This window comes from Sus scrofa, chromosome 4 (genome assembly GCF_054392235.1).
Source record: "Sus scrofa isolate SSC_HxYL_T2T_F1_AM1 chromosome 4, Sscrofa_HxYL_maternal_Yorkshire_Landrace_v2.0, whole genome shotgun sequence".
NCBI classification, from domain to species: domain Eukaryota; kingdom Metazoa; phylum Chordata; class Mammalia; order Artiodactyla; family Suidae; genus Sus; species Sus scrofa.
This window is the reverse complement of record NC_139386.1, coordinates 69,040,040-69,061,236: the sequence shown is the minus strand read 5'-3', so window position 1 is coordinate 69,061,236 and position 21,197 is coordinate 69,040,040. Positions and strand designations below refer to the sequence as shown.

The window sequence follows — 21,197 nt, the reverse complement described above, 5'->3', positions numbered from 1 at the left end:
CCAGATCCTTAAATGGTAGGTCACCAGGGAACTTCAATAATTATTTTAAATAAAAGCTTATTGAGATGTAATTCAGATACTATAAAATGTACGCTTTTGAAATGTACAATTCAGTGGGGTTTTTCTTTCTTTTTTTGTCATATATTTAAAGAACAACCATATTGCCATAAAATTTTAGAACATTTTCAAAACCTCATACCCAATGGTACTCAGTCTATTTTCACCTTCTCCCAGCCCCTGGAACCACTTATCTTTCTATCATGTAATTATTTTAATTTAACCCTCAATTATTTTTAAGGTTTGAATAATGGATTATTATTGGCATGGATGCCGATGCTAATTATTTAAGCTGATACAAACATGTGGTACTGCTCTCCTATAATACTTTCTCATAAAAACACATTCTAATTGAATAGCACAGAAGCAAACGTCTGACTCCTAGGACTCAGTGTTAAATACATGGCAAAGGCCCGACTTCAGATGCAAAATAATAACTATCAGATAACAAAACAGGTTTTAAAAGATTTACTCCAAACCAAACCAAAACACACAAGCAGCCTGACGCTTTGTAATTCTCATGTCTGGTAAATTCTGGTTCCCTGTAAGCCAGTAAGTGTTCCGAAATCACATGCTGATTGTGTTTAAAATTTTTGGGAGTTCTCATCGTGGCTCAGTGGAAATGAACCTGAGTGGTATCCATGAGGACACAGATTTGATTCCTGGCCCCACTCAGTGGGTTAAGGATCCAGCATTTCCATGAGCTGCAGTGTAGGTCAAGGACATGGATCGATCTGGTGTTGCTGTGGTGTAGGCCAGTGGCTACAGTTCTGATTCGACCCCTAGCATGGGAACGTCCATATGCCACAGGTGCAGCCCTAAAATGACAAAAAATAAAAACCAAAAATTTTGTAAGCAGGTTTCTTCAGAGTTACTGTACCTTCCCATAGAAATCTTATAAATGGCAATTATAATTTTTTTTTTGCAATCGTAATTTTGGTGTGGCCTGTAAAAACATAGGTTATTAACACTGTAAAGTAGTTGGAAAACTTCTGCCATACTAATAATGAAACAAAAGTATAACAAATTTAAACTAGTAATTAAAATATGGAACCAAAAGAAATCATAAAGCAAAATGGAACAAGCATGCTAGCGATTAAGGATTTAGAGAATGAAGATATACACGAGACCTCTGGGGGCGGATTCTTTTTTTTTTTTTGTCTTTTTTTTTTTGCTATTTCTTGGGCCGCTCCCGCGGCATATGGAGGTTCCCAGGCTAGAGGTCCAATTGGAGCTGTAGTCTCCGGCCTACGCCAGAGCCACAGCAATGTGGCACCTGAGCCGTGTCTGCGACCTACGCCACAGCTCACGGCAACGCAGGATCGTTAACCCACTGAGCAAGCACAGGGACCGAACCCACAACCTCATGGTTCCTAGTCGGATTCGTTAACCACTGCGCCACGATGGGAACTCCTGGGAGCGGATTCTGAAAAGTACCTCTGAACAGTTTTCATGCTGAGCAATTCAAGGTCTGTGTGTAGCTGGTCGAGCTTCCATAAAGTTTAGAACAAAACACAGCAAACCATCTAAATAAGTATTCAAGTCTGCATGGCTATAAAGCAGTATCAAATTTATTCTCCATTTTCTTTAAATCAATATAATAGGTAATCTATTATATAAATATTCATCATTTTGTAGGGAACCCAAAACTGTTTTAATTTTTTTTTCTACTTTTTATAGGGCTGCACTTGTGGCATATGGAAGTTTCCAGGCTAGGGGTCCAACTGGACCTACAGCTGCCGGCCTACGCCACAGCCACAGCAATGTGGCACCTGAGCTGCAGCTGCGACCTACACCACAGCTCACGGAAACGCCAGATCCTTAACCCACTAAGCGAGGCCAGGAATTGAACCCACATCCTCATGGACCCTAGCCAGGTTCATTTCCACTGAGCCCCAATGGGAACTCCAAAACTGTTTTAATTTTTAATTGAAAGTAGCTGGTCAGATGTCCATTAACAGCTGAACGGACCCACAAGTGGTGGCACATGTGTACCATGGATGACTACTTGGCAATAAGAAAGGAACACACTACTGATGTATGAAACACGGGTGAGTCTCATACACTTGCTTTGGTGTAAAAGCAGCCAGCCAGTGAGTGGTTCTGTATCCTTCTGTTATGGGGAAACTTGGAACACAGTTACCTCAATCTTCAGTGAATTAAAGCAGGTGAGGGGGGGGGTCTCTGCAGCAGGGACCTCTTTTTGGGGTGGTGGGGGCATTCTCTGTCTTGACTGGTGTGGTCCTAGAGGTGCATGCCAAACTACTCACTTAAAATGGGTACATTTTACGTATGCAAGTTCAAGCTCAATAAAGCTGATTTATGAAGGAGAAAAAAAGGGGCCATAAATGTTTTAATTTTTCAAATTGACCCTCGCGCTAAAAGAGTTGACCAAGGCTAATTAAGGCCCTTCGCCTTGGCTTTTTTAATTTGCAAAATTTAATGATGGATGAGAGAAAGGAAGGTGAGGACAAAGTCAGACTGAGAGAGAGTGATTTTCTTCGGGGTGTGGTCCCCTTGGATTGGAAGCTAAGAGTTAGGGTAGACAGGTTTTTACAGAGGGCAGCCTGGTGAGACTGGGTGCTGTAGCTGAGGGTATCTTGGTGTCCCAATTATGGTCTCAAGGCCTAAAAAGGTAATTAAAAATATTAAAAAATGCTAGTTGAGTGAAATTTTTGTGAGCATCACTTAGCGAATGATGCTCTTGCCTTCCTTGTCCTTCCTGTCCTTGGACCCGCCAAGCACACCCCTATTCCAGCATCTCTGCCCTGGCAGTGCCCTGCTCTCAGACACTGTACGGCATATCCTCTCTCTTCCCACCTGGATGTCACCTCCACCACCCTCCTCCACTTTACTCCCTCCCGCCTTGCCTTCGCTTAGCTTAATTTTTCTTTAGAGCACCTGTCACCATCTGCCCTGTGATTCATTTACCATTTACCTTCCCTACTAGAATGAAGCTTCCTGAGAGCAGTCCTTTGTGAGGTTCCTTGTGCCAAGAATAGCTCCTGGATACAGCAGTCATTCCAGTATCTCTCTCTCTCTCTCTCTCCCTCTCTCTCTCTCTCTCTCTCTCTCTCTATATATATATATATATATTTGTCTTTTTGTCTTTTAGGGCAGCACCTGTGGCATATGGAGATTCCCAGGCTAGGGGTCCAATCGGAACTGTAGCTACCGGCCTACACCACAGCAGCGTAGGCTCTGAGCTGCACCTGCGACCTACACCACAGCTCATGGCAATGCTGGATCCTTAACCCACTGAGCAAGGCCAGGGATCGAACTTGCATCCTCACGGATGCTAGCTGGGTTCACTAACTGCTGAGCCATGACGCAATATTTGTTAAAGGAATGAATGAATGGATGGATGGACACATCTCTGTGTGTGATGGAGGGATACGGGAATAAGGGAGGTAGTAAAGTGTCAGTACTGAACACGTTTCAGGGACAGAGAACTGGCAATGTGATGATCTGTCCCCAGTATTTCAGTTCATCATGGTAAACGCCTTATATTGTGGAAGACCCGAGGCCACGGTGACAATGTAGATGGTACCAGCACCCACCTCCCAGTACGCATGCCAAGTTTTCACCGAGGTGCCTGGCACACAGTAAATGCTCTATTACTACATCTGAAATAGTAACTGTCACACCAACTGAAACTGACCTTCATCACTGGGCAAAGGGGAAAAACAGGAGGGAAAAGAGATCTGAAATAGAAAACAGATCATCTCTTTTGTTAAAACTAGGGACAATATTCAAGTTAAATTAATTTCTAAAAGTATTACGTATTCAGTCAATGGTTTCCTAGCTTTCTGGATTAAATAATTCTGAAAACACAGTTTTCTTCAATGAGCTTAACCAGTGTTTTCTATTTACCATTACTGATGCTTTTACAAATATCTTCTATGCCTCCACTATGATCACGGTGCCAGTGAGTCACTATGATTTCCTGGATCGCTGTGTTAAATTCCTTCAGCGCCTGCTTTAAACAGCTGATATATTCTGGAATGGCTGGTTCTCCAGTGTCAATGAGGATTCTCCTGAAAATTAAATGGAAGATAATTACGGTTAGAACATGAGTTAATATCAGCATATTTCTCACAAATATCATTTAAAGAAAATGCATGAATTGCTTTGCTTCCAATGTGCCTGAAAACCAGCTGTATGTTACTTTAGCCTGACAATGGTAATCTTGCCTTAAGAAAGTTCTTTGGAAAAACTTACAGCTAAATGTGAGTCTGAACAAGAAGTAATGGCAGTGATATTGAATGCTTACATAGCACTTAAGAGAAACGTGGTGCTGTTCCAAGGACCTTACATATTTTAAAAGTTGTACTCCTTAACACAGCCTTTTAGGGTAGGCATTTCATTACTCTATACAGAAATTATGTAACTTGCCCAAGTTATTCTCTAAAGAAATGGCAGAATGAGCATTCAAACCCAGATATTCTGGTGCTAGAAGATGTGCTGTGACCCACTCTGCTTTTGAGATCCTTTACAACAAACTCCAATGTTTCAGAAACATGAAAGAATCTGATTCAATGGTATTCCTTAAAAAACCTAGTCTTCTGCACTACATACTAGACGGATCACTGAAGTTTTTCATGTACATGAAAGTGAAGGCAGCAGGGAAGCGAGGGGGTGGATACCTGAACTGCTTCATTTCTTTTTTCTTTCTTTTTTTAAGGGCCACACCTGTGGCATATGGAGGTCCCCAGGCTAGGGGTCAAATCAGAATTGCAGCTGCAGGCCTATGCTACAGCCACAGCAACACTGGATTGGAACCATGTCTGCGATCCATGCCACAACTGGGGCAGCACTGGATCTTTAACCCACTGAGCGAGGCCGGGGATCAAACTCGAATCCTCATGGCAACTCTTTTGGGTTCTTAACCCTCTGAGCCACAACAGGAACTCCTGCTTCATTTCTTTACTCAAACAACCATATGTATTAGTTATATTTTTCTACTAGTGGTTCTGAATCTTGCTTATACTTGTTCATCCTTCCTCACTATTTTAAGGGACGATGGTCTTTCTGAAGCTTTCTTGAAGAAATAAAAGGGTGACATTTTCCTCTTCCAGAACCAATTCACAAACTTCTTGTTTTATTTTATTTATTTATTTATTTTTGCTTTTTAGGGTGGCACCTGCAGCACAAGGAGGTTCCCAGGTAAGGGGTCGAATCGGAGTTACAGCCGCTGGCCTACGCCATAGCCACAGCAATGCCAGATCCAAGCTGCATCTGCGACCTACACCTCACAGCAACGCTGGATCCTTAACCCACTGAGCAAGGCCAGAGTTTGAACCTGCAACCTCATGGCTCCTAGTCAGATTCATTTCTGTTGCGCCATGATGGGAACTCCAAGAACCAATTGGCAAACTTCTTAATTCATGCTGTTTCACAGTAATACCTTCCTATTTCAGGCTGGGGGAGAGAAGATTAGTCTCGATGAAAAGTCTCCGTCATTAAGGTATTCATTTGTCAGTAACTGTTCATGAATTATCTACTAAGTGCCATGTCTTTCCTATAGGACAAAAACCCATCTTCCTCTGGAAAAACAACCTGAGTTTGTACATTAATGATGATCTATATAACGGCAGTTCCAGTACACTGATGATGTTAGAGACCATACCAATTTTAGTCATCTGACTCTGGCTGATAAATGTTCAGTTAGCACAGAATTGAGGTCAGAAGGCACAAGAAAGGGAATAAACTTTCGGATTCAGAGGTTAATCATAAACTTGGTTTGGTGGGGACTTGGTTGCACAGTGGCTGTTCCATTCGGGACACACTGACTCTCTGGTGGAAGGGAGCTGCTTGGGCAAACACCGAGAACCATTCCTCCCGTGGCATAAATACCATGTCAGTGTACATCAGGAAAAAATGTTTCCTCCTTAACAGATAGCAATTCTATCGATGATGTCTGTGAAGGGTTACTACAGACAGAGTGTCATCTCTACGTGGGCTGGTGGACTTTGTTGTTTGTGGCCACGGACAACACCCCATCTCAGGAGGTCATTTTGCAAATGCAAGTTATGCTAATAAAGGGGATAAGAAAAGCATTTGGGAGAATCCATACAGGCCTTTGGCCAATTTATTCACTAGGGCATGGAGCCTGGTAACAGTCTGCTGTGTAAATGGAGAGAAACACTCTTTGACGGATGGAAATTAAAGTCAACTTCCTCGTTTAGGCATTTTATTTCTTCTTTTTTGGCTGCCCTGTGGCATATGGAGTTTCTGGGCCAAGGATCAGATCTGAGCCACAGTTGTGACCTGTGCCACAGCTAGTGCAATGGTGGATCCTTAACCCACTGTGCAGGGCTGGGGATCAAACCCACGTCCCAGCTCCAGTGACACCACCAACTACTTCACTAGACTGCCTTTTCCTATTTGTAGGAAATTATATACTTACCCTCAAGGTATTTATAACGATTTTGATCGTAAAGGTTAAAACTGCAGCTTTTAGGAGTTCCCATTGTGGCAGTGCATCAAGGACCCCACATTGTCTCTGAGGATGTGGGTTTGATCCCTGGCCTCAATCAGTGGGTTAAGGATCCAGCTTTGCCACAAGCTGTGGCACAGGCTGCATACGTGGCTCCATCTGGTGTGGCTGTGGCTGGCATCTGCAACTCCGATTTGACCCCTAGCCTGGGAACTTGGGCAGAGGAGGAACATGGAAATACTCATTGGAAGAGGTGGCCATTCAAGTGTTTGTTGTACTAGGCTTCATAGTAAGTCTGAGTGCTTTAGGGAAATTCATTTGGCATCCATGGGCTGCTGAGAATGAGGAAGGAAGACTGGTTAGAACTGCAGTTATCCAGCAGTATTAGAATTCTAACAGAGCAAGTGAAGGGAAAAAGCAGAGACTGCTCATTCATTTAGCCAATATTTACTGTACTATGTACAAGACTTGTTGCTAGGACTATAGTAATAAATAACCCTCCACTGAACTTATATTCTAGTGGGCCGTGGGGCTGGGGAAAGACATTAAGATTCTTCTTACAAAAAATGATTTTATTATTATTGAGATAAAGGCCATGGAGAGTTTGGGAGGCTAAGGCAGTGTATTACATTAATCTAGCACAGTCTAAGGGGTTGGGGAAGGTTTTATTGAGAAAACTTTTTTTTTTTTTTTAACTGAGCTCTAAAGGATGAGTGAGGTTGGCTGGGTGAAGAGAAGGATAAGTGGGAGACAGAGAGGAAAGCAGGCATGAAAGCCCTGCGGCGGAGTGGGTACGGATCAGCTGGCTGCGATGCGACAGTGATGAGACAGATGGATGCCTGAAAACCCAAGGCCTTCTCTTTTCATTTTCCAAAAAATAATACTCTCTTATGTTGATGAATCACAAAGCTTTCACTGCATGCCATATCTTTTCTATGACTTCTGATGTCAACTGAATTGCCACACCCTTACAAAATCACTCTTTGACAGGGACTGGGTTAAAATCCTAAATTGTCCCAGAACTCATAGACTTACGCCTCATTGGTCTTATCGAATGTTAAATCACAGACACATTTTGAAGGCTATTTGATTTATGGTATCCATAGTTCTCCAGGCCATGTGAAAACACACCTATTGTTTTGTGTGCATTTTTTTCTACCAAGTTCATAGGACACTCCTGGCACACTGCCTGAGACACAGGAGGCACTTAGAAATTTTTCTACTATGAACGAATGAAGGCTTTTTTTAAAAGATCAAACTGCATTTAAAATAGTAAGAAATAGGGAGTTCCTGTTGTGGCTCATCGGTAATGAACCCAGCAAGTATCCATGAGGACCTGGGTTCAATCCCTGGCCTTGCTCAGTGGGTTAAGGATCCGGTGTTGCCATGTAGGTCCCAAGTGCGGCTCAGACCCTGAGTTGCTGTGGCTGTGGTGAAGGCCGGCAGCTATAGCTCCAATTTGACCCCTAGCCTGGGAACTTCCATATGCCACAGGTGCAGTCCTAAAAAGCAAAAATAAATAAATAAACAAAATAAAATAAAAAAAAATAAAGTGTCCAGGAGTTCCCACTGTGGTGCAGCAGGATCTGAGGTCTCTGCAGTGCTAGTACGCAGATTCTAGTCCTGGCTCAGTACAGTGAGTTGAGGATCCACTGTTGGCACAGGTGCTGGGTGGGTTGGCAGCTGTGGCTTGGAATCTGATCCTTGGCTTGGGATGGCCAAAAAAAGAAAAAAAACAATCTAAAAAAAAAAAAAAAAAAAAGTAAGAAATATTATGTCTCCAAAAAAATTTATAAAAAACCACAGCAGAAGTGTTTTTATTAAAGGGCACGCTTCATCAAGACCAAGCTGTACTAATGCTTTACATATAGACTTCATTTTATTAAGTATGCAGCGAGGGAAAAGTTTCACTTTTCACCCATATATGAGGTCCTTGGAAACGTCACTTTGAAGTTTCTCCCATCAAGGGGAGGATGCCTTTCTTCATCCTTTGAGTATGGACTTACACTGGGTTTTCCTATAGCCAAGAAGCTGACATGAAAACTGATGGCCTGCCATTTGCAGGCCTCAATCTGTAGGTCTTTACAGGCTTCCTCTCACTCCACCAGAACCCTGAAACCAGCCAGTGAATAAACTAGGCGAGCCTGCTGGAGAATGGTGACAAACAACAACAACAACAACAACAACAAAACACCCCAACTAAACAACCCCCGCCCCCAGGCTCACAATACTCTTTTGGCTACATGGGGGAGAAAGGAGATTGAAGAAGGTCAAAAGGAGATGCAGAAAAGCCAGTTAGAGACTATTTTAAAAGCCAAAGTAAGCATTGTAATGGCATGGAATAGGTGACAGCAGTGGAAATGTAGAGATCTTCATAATGGCTTGGATATGTGTGTGCAGGTAGCAATGAAAAAACGTCAAGAGGGGTACTTAAGAATTTGTCTGGATCAAACGTGGGGATGGTCTGTTTACCAAATATGGATGACTGGACAAAGACCAGGTTTAGTGAGAAAGTCGGCGGGTTCAGTTTGGGAAACAAGGAGCTTCAAGTGGCTGGGAGTCATCCAACTAGAGATTTAAGAAAGCAGCTGCAGAGTAGAGCAGAAGTTGGTATAATATTGTAAATCAACTAGAATAAAAAAATAGATGAACAAGAATTCAACAAACTAAAAAATGGGGGGGGGGAGCAAGCAGTTGGTTACCCTGTCTGAAGATGAAGTCTGGATTTGTCTACATTGGATCTATACATTTAGGAGTTGTTAATGAATAGCATAGGTGAAGATGAGGATGCAGACAAGATCTAGGTAGAGAATGCAGGGAAGAAAGAGTGGGACTTAAAGCATTGTGAAGCACTTGAAACTTAAAATATCAGGTAAAGAGGATGGTTCTATAAAGGAGATTGTACAGGAGCAGTAGGGGGGTAAGAGGAAGCCAGGAGAATGTGGTGTTGGCACACGGGGAGGGAGTGGTCGGCATTGTCAAAAGAAACTAAAATTCAAATAAGATGGGAATGGAAAACTGCCACTGGACTTAGTGATGTAGAAGCCACCTGAGATCCTAGTGGAACAGATAGGTACCAATATTAAAACCTCTTACTTGGGCACAATTAACATTCATTACTAGTCACCTAACTTCTAGTTTTTTGTTTTTTTTTGTTTTTTTTTTTGTCTTTTTGCTTTTTCTAGGGCCACTTCCCGAGGCACATGGAGGTTCCCAGGCTAGGCGTTGAATCAGAGCTGTAGCCGCCAGCCTATGCCAGAGCCATAGCAACTTGGGATCCGAGCGGCGTCTGCTACCTACACCACAGCTCATGGCAACGCTGGATCCTTAACCCACTGAGCAAGGCCAGGGATTGAACCCTCGACCTCATGGTTCCTAGTCAGATTCGTTAACCACTGCGCCATGATGGGGAACTCCCCCTAACTTCTACTTTAGACAGCAGAGCAGCAACATCTAGCTCAACTGCATGGGCTCATCATCATCTTTTCTATCTATGAGCAATTCCACTGGCCTTTCCCATCTGGGTTTATGTGAGTCATAGAATAAGCAGTAAGATGGAAGACAGTGCATCTGCTTTCCCCTCAATCAGTTTTAGGTTCACTTGGCTACGCTGAGTGTGATTCTAGTGTTTAAAGATACAGTATGGATTTTTTCATACAACACGGCCCCTAAACGCAAGCCAACTTCTTCGTCTGGTTTTCAAACAGAACCAGCCATCTGTTTCATCGCTGGAAGAAAAGCTGGATGTGTTGAGCTTATTGAGAGACAATACCCTGATCTCCAACACAGTGTTTTCCTGAGAGACTTTCTAGGGTAATTTTGACTCTATGTAATTCCATCTTAGGTACTGACTTTAGGACTCTTTTAAGACATGCTGAAGAGGGAAGAGCTCACTTATGGCCTTCCTGGTGTGAGGAGTCCCAGCTAACTCAGACTCTATGTTAGATATCAGGTATTTTTCCCACTTAATTTTCTATCCTCCAAGATTCTCAAGACATCCTTTCACTCTGACCTTGCCTTGTTTACCCTGGACTTAACCTTTTGCCTGCTTGACTGGCAGTACTTCCAGACACACTGTCTGGCTGCTCCTAAAATTCTGATTTACTGGAAGATGGCAAATAGAGTAGGGCCTTCAAATGAAAACCCAATATACTATACCTAAGCTGTTTTTTAGTAATCGACTATATTTTACCAACTGTAACATGTCTCCACTGAACAATTACATTCTGGGCTCGAGGGGAACTACACCTTATTTTTATTTTTTGTTATCTAGAGTATGCTAAAAAGTACTACAAAAATATTGCTCAGTGCACGTATTGTGCAGTAAATTACATCTTCCCGTTTCTACATAATTCCACTAAAACAGAATGCATCTAACAAAAGAAAAATCTTAAAAGTACAGACAGATTATTCCATCCGCAAAATAAATAAGGCCACACATTAATAACAAAACAAAGTTAGCTCCTCTTTCCCAAAGGTTAAGGGGCTCTTTCGAGTTTCAGACTTGAATTTGAAGCAAGAAAACTCTGCCCTCTGCTGCTGAGTTAAGCAAAAGGCCTCAGCACCACCAATCCCTCAGGCGAGAAGTTACACTCTGCACCCAACACCAGTAAAATTCAGAAGGTGAGCAAACGCTTCCAAGCATTCTTAGCAATTCCAGGCGATCCTAGTTTCTCAACAGCTTAAACACGCTTTCATGGCATTCAACATCAAGCAGAGTAAATTGTGTCTCAAAAACAGGAAGTTTTTTTTTTTTTTTTTTTCTTTTCATTAGCCATTTGCAAGTTAGAGAGTTGACCCACCCGCGGCCAGCAGCCATCCCAGCCCCAGCTCCATGCTTCCCGCCGGCCGTTGTGTATGATTGGGGAAGAGGGGACATTTACCTGGGGCCGGTCCCCACCAAGTAGGTGTTGGTGCCCTGCAGAGTCATGGGACCCGGGTTACAGCCCAGGACGCGAATCACCCGACTGGACAGCCGTTCAATGCGCTGCAGGACAGCAGCCATATCTACCACTGCCGCTTACTGGCACGGGGCTGGCAGGCCGGCTGGGGTGCGCACCAAGCAACAAGGCCAGGGGCGGGGCCAGTGGTCGCGTGACACCGCTCTCGCTGATAGGAAGAGGGAACGGTCGCGGCGCAGGGGCGGGGCCAGAGGCCACGTGACGCCGCGTGCTTGGAGCGGGAGGGGAAATCGGAGGATTGCGGGGGCGGGGTCAGTGGTCACGTGGCGCTGCCGGGGTTTCACAGGCAGCGGCGCGGGGGAGTTCACTGGCTCGAGCCGCTAAGCGCGAGGAGCCGTGAGGTGAGGCTGGATTTCGGCCCGCGGCCGCCTGCCCCAGAGATTGGTACCTTCGCGGGAGTCTGTGTCCAGGCAGGCGAGTTCATCTGAGTGCAGGAGAGACATTTTAACCTGGGAAGTCTTGTGATGAAACAAGGGGCAGGCAGGTCTGGGGTTAGTTATTGGCTAGTAAATCCCAGGAGGCTCGCTCGAGGGGTTCACAGGCGAGGGTGGGGTGTGAGGAGTAACCTTTTATAAGAAATAGCAGTAACGGGCAGGGAAACAATATTTTCTGCGAAGAGCTAGACTTCGAGACAGATTTAAAGCATGTGTGGGATTAGCTGAATAGTTTCAGCAGCTTGGGCCAGAATGAAACGGCTTCCAAGCGAATCCTCTCGAAGAGCTTCTGGGATGGTAGAAAACTAAGTTTCTTTGAAAGGAGTCAGTGAAGCCCAGGTTTGACTGGGTTCCACCGGAATCCTATACCAGGTGGACAGGCACGGAAATGATCGATGCATAATCCAGAACCTTCACCAGAATTACACCCCCCCCCATAAAAAAACCAAAAAAAAAAAAAAAACAAACCCTCCCAATAAAAACGCCCCACAGAAGAAATAGCAATAACGATGATTTTTTTTTTAAGCGCTTACTATTGTGATGTTTTTTACAGCCACTACCTCATTTCATCTTCACAACATGAGGAAAGCATTATTTTATTTTATTTTATTTATTTTATTTTATTTTATTTATTTTATTTTATTTTATTTCTCATTTTCTAAACGGAGGTTTGGAGTTTTGTCTGGGTGGCAGAGTTTTGTGAATCCAGCCCTGAGTCTGAAGCCTTGTTCCCTCAACCTGCAAACACCCGCCCCCATCCCAGCAGGTGCAGGGAGCTTGTGTCTGCCTCCTTCAGCCACTCAACCACCCAGAGAATTCGGGCGGCCTCTTGGCCGGAGGCTGTGCCCAAGACAAAAGGGACCTCTGTAAGGAGGTTTTTTTCCTAGTTTGCTGAGCATTAACTGCCTCCGTATGAATTAGCCCTTCGCATTGAAAAAAGAATCCAGTTACACTTTACCTAAAAGAAAATGCGCAGATTCCATGATCAGTTTCATTCAGTTAGGGCAATTGTATGTAACCACCACCCCAAAAGATAACGTATCAGCTATCCCAGCCCACCAATTTTTTCAAAACAAGTTAGAAATTGACGCATTAGATGCTTGTGGTTCTAAGGTTTAGGACATACACTTTTTTTTTTTTTTTTTGGCCTGGGGGCTTGTGGAGTTCCCAGGCCAGGGGTCAGATCCGAGCCTCTGTTGCAATGCTGGCTCTTTCCTGGACCACTGTATCCCAGTGCTCCCAGGACGCTGCCGATCCCATTGTGCCACAGTAGGAACTCCTAGGACATTTTTTTTTTTTTTTTTTTTTTTTTGCTTTTTAGGGCCACATCTGCGGTATATGGAGGTTCCCATGGTAGAAGTCGAATCCGAGCTACAGCTGCCGGCCTACACCACAGCTACAGCAACACCAGGTCCCAGCTGTGTCTGCGACCTACATACACCATAGGTCGTGGCAACGCGGGATCCTTAACCCACTGAGTGAGACCAGGGATGGAACTGCATTCTCACCAATACTAGGCAGAGTCATTACCACTGAGAAAAATCTGCTGGAACATCAGCACATCTTTAAGAGGGTGGGACAGTAATTTTGTGGGCAGCTCCATTCTCTTATCCCTTAGTTTTTTTTTGAATTAGAGTTTCCCTTGTGCCTTCCATCTTGTTTTCATTTAATTTAATTGTTAAGCTCTTCATTTGGTAGATGAAGAAATGGGCCCAACAAATAATGTAAAAGTTAAGTGACTTGAGTAGAATCGTACAAGGAGATATTGGGCACGAGCAGAAGAGCAGGAACAGAGTGTAGGTGATGAACTTGGTTTAGACAAATTTAAATTGAGGTTATTGTGGGATAGCCCCATAAAGGAATCTGTGTGGTTAGAGGTATGAGTTGGGCTCAGAAGAAAGATTTGGCTACAGATAGAACATTGAGTGTTTGTGAATGTGTTTAGCAATGACTTAGAATTTAAATTCCTCCCCACGAAATAAGACCAGTGATGTTTACTTTCTGTTCAGTTTACAATAATTTATCAGTTTACATTTACAATAATTTGTCATCTACCTGTAACATAGAAAGTATTATTGTAACTGGGGGGGGGGGAGGGTGAATGAGCTTTCTAGAGGCTTATAATCAGGAAGGAGATGGACATGATCTTATTTTAAAGCATATGTAGATAAATCCTTGGGAAGTATCGATGAAGTGATGAAATATGCAAGGAGGAGGGGCCGAATCAAATTGATTGGGGAGACCTGGAAAGCTTAAAGGTGGTGGGTTTTGAGCTGATTCTTAAAGAACTGATAGAACTTTATCAGAGAGTTCGAGGTAAAAATGCGTTCTAGACAGTAAATACCCTTGAGCAAAAGCTTGGAAATGGAAGAACTCTAGTGTTTATTTTGGAAATAGAAACCAACAATCATATGTTCTTGGGGCATAGGGTTTCAGAAGGTATATAGGTTTGAAAAAGTAGGTAGGGCTCCATTAATGATATGTTGTAAATTCTTTATTAGAGTATTTCAAATTCAAGAATCTCTCTCCTTTTCACACGTGAATTGTCCACTTGGATATCCTGTGAGGCAAATTGTATTTTCTTAAAACTTAATTGATAATAGAGTAAAAGCCTGTAACTTTGTCAACCAATAAAAGGAGGCACAGAATCCCTTCTTCCAATGTGATAGTTATAAAGGGGTGAACTGTAGTCACAGTGATGTGGACTCTGTTATCTCTGGATTAGAAAATCCTACGTATGACTAACAGGTGATTTCAGTTTCATTTTAGTTTCAGTCTTAAAGGTTCACACACCCCTTAATTATACTTGTTTTCAGTGAAGAAGAAATAAAATATTCCCAGGATGAAGATTTTCCAGACGTGACTTTGAGTTAAAGAAGCCTTTTTATATTTGACAGGTAAGTCTATATTTCTCGTGTGTTAAATTTGGTTGAAAAATGAAAGTCTGCTAGTTTGTACTTCTTCAGTATCTTCTTTATTGGGAAGAGATCTCTGTACACAGACACACAGGGGACAAAGGTTATGTGTTTTGGCTGGCAGCCAGGTAACCTACACAGTTGGTTTGACTTCTGAATAAAGTTGGATTGAAATGGTCCTATTAAGTCAATAAGTGCAACGAATTCTCTAAGTGAAGTCAGATTTTGTAGGTGGCATTATGTCTTCTAAGTGGATATTGGAACAGTGACCATTAGTAGGGATAAAGATGAACTATCCTTTGTACAGGTTATACAACTACAAGGTTATTGAAAGAGCTTCAGGCTCTTTTTAAATTTGTTTTGTTTTAAACTAGAGCAGCTGTAATTATTACATACTTTGCTGGGTAGTTTTCTTTCCATTTGGGGTTTGTTCTGCTTTACTAAATTAGGAATTGAGAAGTTGCCAGATTAGATTAGTTCATTGAGTCTGATGTTCTGCCAATAATGCAGTTTCTAAGTTTCTTAGAAATTATTTTTTCCTATCTTGTAAATTTTAGACCAAAATGGCTAGTGTTTCCCTTATCCATGCCAGGTAGAGGAAGCTCTCTTTGGGGGGAGAGTGATTAAGAAATGCACATGTGGGGTGCTTAAATATTATAATCTGTAATTTTAAGGAAATTATCTATAGGTTTACTTCATTTTATTTCCCTTTGCTTTATTGGGTGTCACAGGTGTTGTATTTCTCTCTCTCTCTCTCTTTTTTTTTACAAATTGAAGGTTTGTGGCAACCTTGCCTCGAGCAAGTCTACCAGTGCCATTTTTCAAATAGCATTTGCTCACTTTGTGTCACTGTGTCACATTTTGGTAATTCTCACAATATTTCAAACTTTATTATTATATGTTTTATATAGTGTTTTGGTGATCTGCAATCAGTGATCTTTGATGTTACTATTGCAAAAAGATCATGACTCTCGTGATTAGCATTTTTTTTTTTTTTTTTTTTTTGTCTTTTTGCCATTTCTTGGGCTGCTCCTGCGGCATATGGAATCTAAATGGAACTGTAGCCGCTGGCGTACGCCAGAGCCACAGCAATTCGGGATCCAAGCCGCGTCTGCAACCTACACCACAGCTCACGGCAACGCCGGATCGTTAACCCACTGAGCAAGGCCAGGGATCGAACCTGCAACCTCATGGTTCCTAGTCGGACTCGTTAACCACTGCACCACGACGGGAACTCCCATGGTTAGCATTTTTTAGCAGTAAAGTTAAGATATATACATTGTTTTCTTAGACTCAATGCACATTCAGTGAACACATTTTTAGGCCTAATCTCAGACTTAATACAGTTCAGTATAATGTAAACATAAATTTTATATGCACTGGGAAACCAAAAAATTTGTGTGACTTGCTTCATTGCAATATTTGCCATATTGTGGTGGCCTGGAACTGAATCCACAGTATCTCCTAGGTGTGCCTATATGTTAAAATCATTTTACTTATGGGGGTTTGGGATTGGCCTACGCACACCGAGGTTTGTGGGATGGTCGGCCAATGGGGACCATAGCGCAGGGAACTCTATCCAATATTGGATAATCTGTATGGGAAAAGAATATGAAAGAGGATGGATGTGTGTACACGTATAACTGAGTCACCTTTTTGTACTGCAGAAATTATCACAACCTTGTAAATCAACTATATTTCAATAAAGCTTAAAAAAAATCAGTTTACTCATGAGAGATAGCTACCTAAAGACCAGCATCCCTAAGCCTCAGTTCTATGATCTGTAAAATGGGGCCAGTAATACCCTTCTTATAGAAATGTGTGTGAATGAAATAAAATCAAATCTGTAGGAGTTCCTGTCATGGCACAGCGGAAGTGAATCAGACTAGGAACCATGAGGTTGTGGGTTTGATCCCTGGCCTCACTCAGTGGGTTAAGGATCCGGCGTTGCGGTGAGCTGTGGTGTAGGTCGCAGACGTGGCTCAGATCTGGTGTTGCTGTGGCTGTGGCATAGGTCGGCGGCTACAGCTCCAATTGAACCCCTAGCCTGGGAACCTCCATATGCTGAGGGTGTGGCCCTAAAAGGACAAAGACCAAAAAAAAAAAAAAAATTGTAGAACACTTCACATGTGGTAAATACTCAGCAGTGGTAGCTACTATTCCTATTATCTATTCTTCCACTATATACCGCAATTTTTTTTTCCTAGATAGCAAATCTTAGGAAATTATATTTTTTAGAGGATGTTAAAATAAGACTTGAATACGCATTAAACAAATCCAATATAACCATGTTAAGAAATCTGCCAATATTTTGTGGAACTTTTGTTTCACGTATTTGAAAAATAGTACATTAGACTTCCAAACTTGCTGTTCCTCCCCCCTGGCAAGCTTCTCCGTATGATAACTCCATGGCTAATTTCATTACTCAGATGCCACCTTCTTAATGAGGCCTGCTCTGACTAGTCTAATTAAAATTACAACCTGTGATGCACCTACCTCTACTCCAACTCCTGATTTCCCTTAACATGCTGTTTTTTTCTTTTGCTTTTTAGGGCTGCATCTGGAGCATATGGAGTTTCCCAGTCTGGGGGTGGAATCAAAGCTACAGCTGCCAGCCTACACCACAGCCACCACAATGTGGGATCCAAGCCAAGTCTGTGTCCTACACCACAGCTCATGGCAACTCTGGGTCCCCAACCCACTGAGCGAGGGCAGGTATCAAACCCACATCCTCATGGATACTAGTTGGATTTGTTTCTGCTGTGCCTGGAAGGGAACTCCCCATTTTTTTTTTTTTCCTGTGGCTCTTATCTTCTAATATTTAATTTAATTTTTTTTTTTTTTGTCTTTTCTCAGGCCGCACCCGAGGCACATGGAGGTTTCCAGGCTAGGGGTCGAATCGGAGCTGTAGCCGCTGGCCTACGCCAGAGCCACGGTAACGTGGGATCCAAGCCGCATCTGTGACCTACACCACAGCTCATGGCAATGCCAGATCCTTAACCCACTGAGCGGGGCCAGGGATCGAACCCACAATGTCATGGTTCCTAGTTGGATTCGTCAACCACAAAGCCATGACGGGAACTCCTCTTATTTAATTTACTTATTATTTTTATTGTTAATTGGCTATCTCTGCTAGGGTTTAAGTTCCATAATGGCAGGGATTTTTGTCTCTTTGTCACTTGGTAGAGCCCAAGAGCATAAAAGAGACACAAGAGACTTTCTAAGTAAATAGTTAATTCAATTAAACAGAACCTTTTGATTAAATCTCATCCGCCTAAACGCCATGCTTATCCTGGGCATGATGTCTTTGATTTTAAGATAAGAAACCAATTGCAGGGAAATTCCTGGCCTGCTAGATTGGAAAAACTCAGATTTTAAAATTATTTTTTCCCTCCTGTTTGGTCTCAACATTCTTAACCAGAAAAATAGTGATAATGAACTTCTGTTTTGTTCTTTAAGAAGAGTGAAATATCTTTTAATACTGTTTTGAAGACTTTTAAGCAAAATGCTTATAAGTGGTAAAATGACAAGGGCAATCTAAGTATTAGGTTTTGTGTAATTTTAAGTAACGCTTTCCTCTCCTGGTTTTTAAAGTAATAAATGTTCTTTATAGAACTTGCAGGCGATAGTCTGTTCAGGCCGCCCTAACAGAATACCATAGACTGGGTGGCTTAAACAACAGGTATTTATTTTCTCACAGTTCTGGAGACTGGCAGTCTAATCATTGTGCCAGCAGGGTTAGTTTCTGATGAGGCTTCTTTTTTTGTCTTTTCTTTCTTAATTTTATTTGGCTGTGTCTGTGACATACAAAAGTTCCTGGCAAGGGATTGGACCACGTCCCAGCAGTGACAACACTGGATCCTTAACTCACTAGGCCACCAGGGAGCTCCAGAGGCCTCTTTCTTTGGGTTGAGGGTGGTTCCTTTCTTGCTGTGTCCTCACACGGCTTTTCTTCTATGGGTGTATGTTGGGGGTTGAGAAGGCGGAAGACAGATCTCTAGGGTCTCCTCCTCTTCTGATAAGGACACTAGTCCTGTTGCATTAGGGCCCCATACCTGTGACTTCTTTTAACCTTATTATGTCCTAAAAGTCGTATCTCTTGATGCAGTCACATTGGTGTGTAGTACTTTAACATGTGAATTTTTGGGGGCAACTATTCAGCCTGTAAATACAGAAAAGAATGAAGAAAAATAATCTGTAATACCATTAGTTCCCCAGATAAAAGCACTGTTAACATTTAAAAAATATTTCTCCACTTGTATCACTTGTATTTCCTTTGCATTTCCAAAGCTTTGAGATTATAACATAGTATTTTTTTTTACTTAACATTCTTTTTTTTTTTTTTTTTGCTTTTTAGGGCTGTGCCTGCAACATATGGAGTTTCTCAGGCTAGGGTTCAAATCGGAGCTGCAGCTGCTGGCCTACACCACAGCCACAGCAATGCCAGATCTGAGCTGCATCTGTCATCTACACCACAGCTCATGGCAATGCTGGATCCTTAACCCACTGAGCGAGGCCAGGGATCAAACCCACACAATCTCATGGTTCCTAGTTGGATTGTTTCCGCTGTGCCATGATGGGGACTCCTTTACTTAACATTTTTTAAAGTGAAGTCAAAGATTGCAGACTCAGATGCTTATAGATTTCAGGTAGTCAGGCAAGGTAATAATGATAGCTAACATTTGTTAAGCCCTAAATGTGCCATGTACCTTTCTAGAAGCTTATTTGTATTATGTGTATTATCTTTCTTAACTATCATAACAACCCTCGAAGGTATATACCATTATTATGAAAAAAGGAAGTCACGGGAAGGTAAAAGAACATATTTAAGGAAACAGAGCTAGTAGGTAGCTGCATTAGCATTGAATCCAAGCTGTGGAAATGACTGAAGGTGGGTGTTTGGCTGCTGTGGTGAACTTGAGAGAGCCTGCCTCGTCTAGGGAGACACCTACTGCTCTCGAATGAATGTTAGTCTACTGTAGCAGATCTTTGAGTTTTTGGATAGAAGGGAAGAATCTGGGTTTTTGTGTGAAATGTTGGCAATTAATGAGGACAATTAAAAAAGTCACTATTAGGGGAATTCCTTTGGTGGCTCAGGGGAAATGAATCTGACCAATATCCATGAGGATGCAGGTTCAACCCCTGGCCTCGCTCAGTGGGTTAAGGATCAGATGTAGCCGTGAGTTGTGGTGTAGGTCACAGACACAGCTCAGATCTGGTGTTGCTTTGGCTGTGGTGTAGGCTGGTGGCTACAGCTCTGATTCAACTCCTAGCCTGGGAACTTCCATATGCCTTGGGTGCAGCCCTAAAAAAGACAGAAAAAAAAAAAAGCCACTGTTAAGTCAGACAAATATTATCTGCAGATTGCATCCAGCCTACATTTTAAAAATAGGCTTTGGAGTTCCCGTCATGGCGCAGTGGTTAACGAATCCGACAAGGAACCATGAGGTTGCGGGTTCGATCCCTGCCCTTGCTCAGTGGGTTAACGATCCGGCGTTGCCGTGAGCTGTGGTGTAGGTCGCAGACATGGCTTAGATCCTGCATTGCTCTGGCTCTGGCGTAGGCCAGTGGCTACAGCTCTGATTCGACCCCTAGCCTGGAAACCTCCATATGCCACAGGATCGGCCCAAGAAATGGCAAAAAGACTGAAAAAAAAAAAAAAAAAGAAAAAAAAAAGAAAGAAAGAATAGGCTTCATAGTAGTAGAACCTACCTCTTAAATTTGATGTAAGAATTAAATGGTGGCATTTTATATACAATATCTAGCTCAATGCCTGGCATATAGTGCTAAGTAAATGTTAGCTAACGTTAGTAAAATAAATATTTTCTTGTCTTTGAAATTCTTTGTAAGTATCATTTACTATTGTTTTTAAGAAATTATAGAATACATAAGTACATATCTGTTGTAAAAACCCAAACAATATGAAAGAATATTTAAAGGATGAAATTACCTTTGCTTCTTATTTTCATTTCCTCTCCCCTCTCCAAATAGAATTAAAAACTACATATGCTATATTTATCCTTCTGAAATTTGCTTTTTTAACTTTTTTAATGTGTCTTGGAAATCTTCCAAAGTCAGTTTATACAAAATTACTTCATTCTTTATTAAACATTGCATGGCATATTTAGTATAGATGTAGCATAATTTATTGAATTAGGCTTCTTAATTGTCAATTGAGTTGTGTTCAATTTTTTGCTTTTGTAAAAAATGTTCTACAAGGAGCATTTATCTTTGTGCACATTTGTAAATATTTCTCTAGGCTTGAGTCTTAGATGGAATTGCTGAAAGAAAGCATATTAAGAATTTTCACAGCTATTGTACCTTTGTTAAATATCTTTTTAGTAGCTTTGTAATATTCCATTTTATGAATTCATCATTTTTTATCAATTCC

At 42.1% G+C, this 21,197-nt stretch overlaps 2 protein-coding genes across 4 annotated transcripts in view; one reads left to right on the top strand and one right to left on the bottom strand.

The window, feature by feature from the left end:
* Positions 1 to 11,563, bottom strand: part of LACTB2 (lactamase beta 2) — a 38,511-nt gene extending 26,948 nt beyond the window's left edge. Inside the window, exons 1-2 of one of the 2 annotated variants that reach the window (NM_001243410.1) lie at positions 11,380 to 11,563; positions 3,931 to 4,094 (exon numbers count right to left, since the gene is read on the bottom strand). In NM_001243410.1, the coding sequence (NP_001230339.1) occupies positions 3,931 to 4,094; positions 11,380 to 11,501 (286 nt within the window). In that variant the 5' untranslated portion in view covers positions 11,502 to 11,563. Of the gene's footprint in view, positions 1 to 3,930; positions 4,774 to 6,716; positions 8,237 to 11,379 lie in introns of those variants that run through there. The other variant, XM_085020367.1, reaches the window with a different exon arrangement.
* Positions 11,564 to 11,763: 200 nt separating this feature from the next.
* Positions 11,764 to 21,197, top strand: part of XKR9 (XK related 9) — a 31,426-nt gene continuing 21,992 nt past the window's right edge. Inside the window, exons 1-2 of one of the 2 annotated variants that reach the window (XM_001924668.5) lie at positions 11,764 to 11,798; positions 14,708 to 14,788. The gene's annotated coding sequence lies outside the window, so the exon portion shown is untranslated. Of the gene's footprint in view, positions 11,872 to 14,707; positions 14,789 to 21,197 lie in introns of both variants that reach the window. The other variant, XM_085022145.1, reaches the window with a different exon arrangement.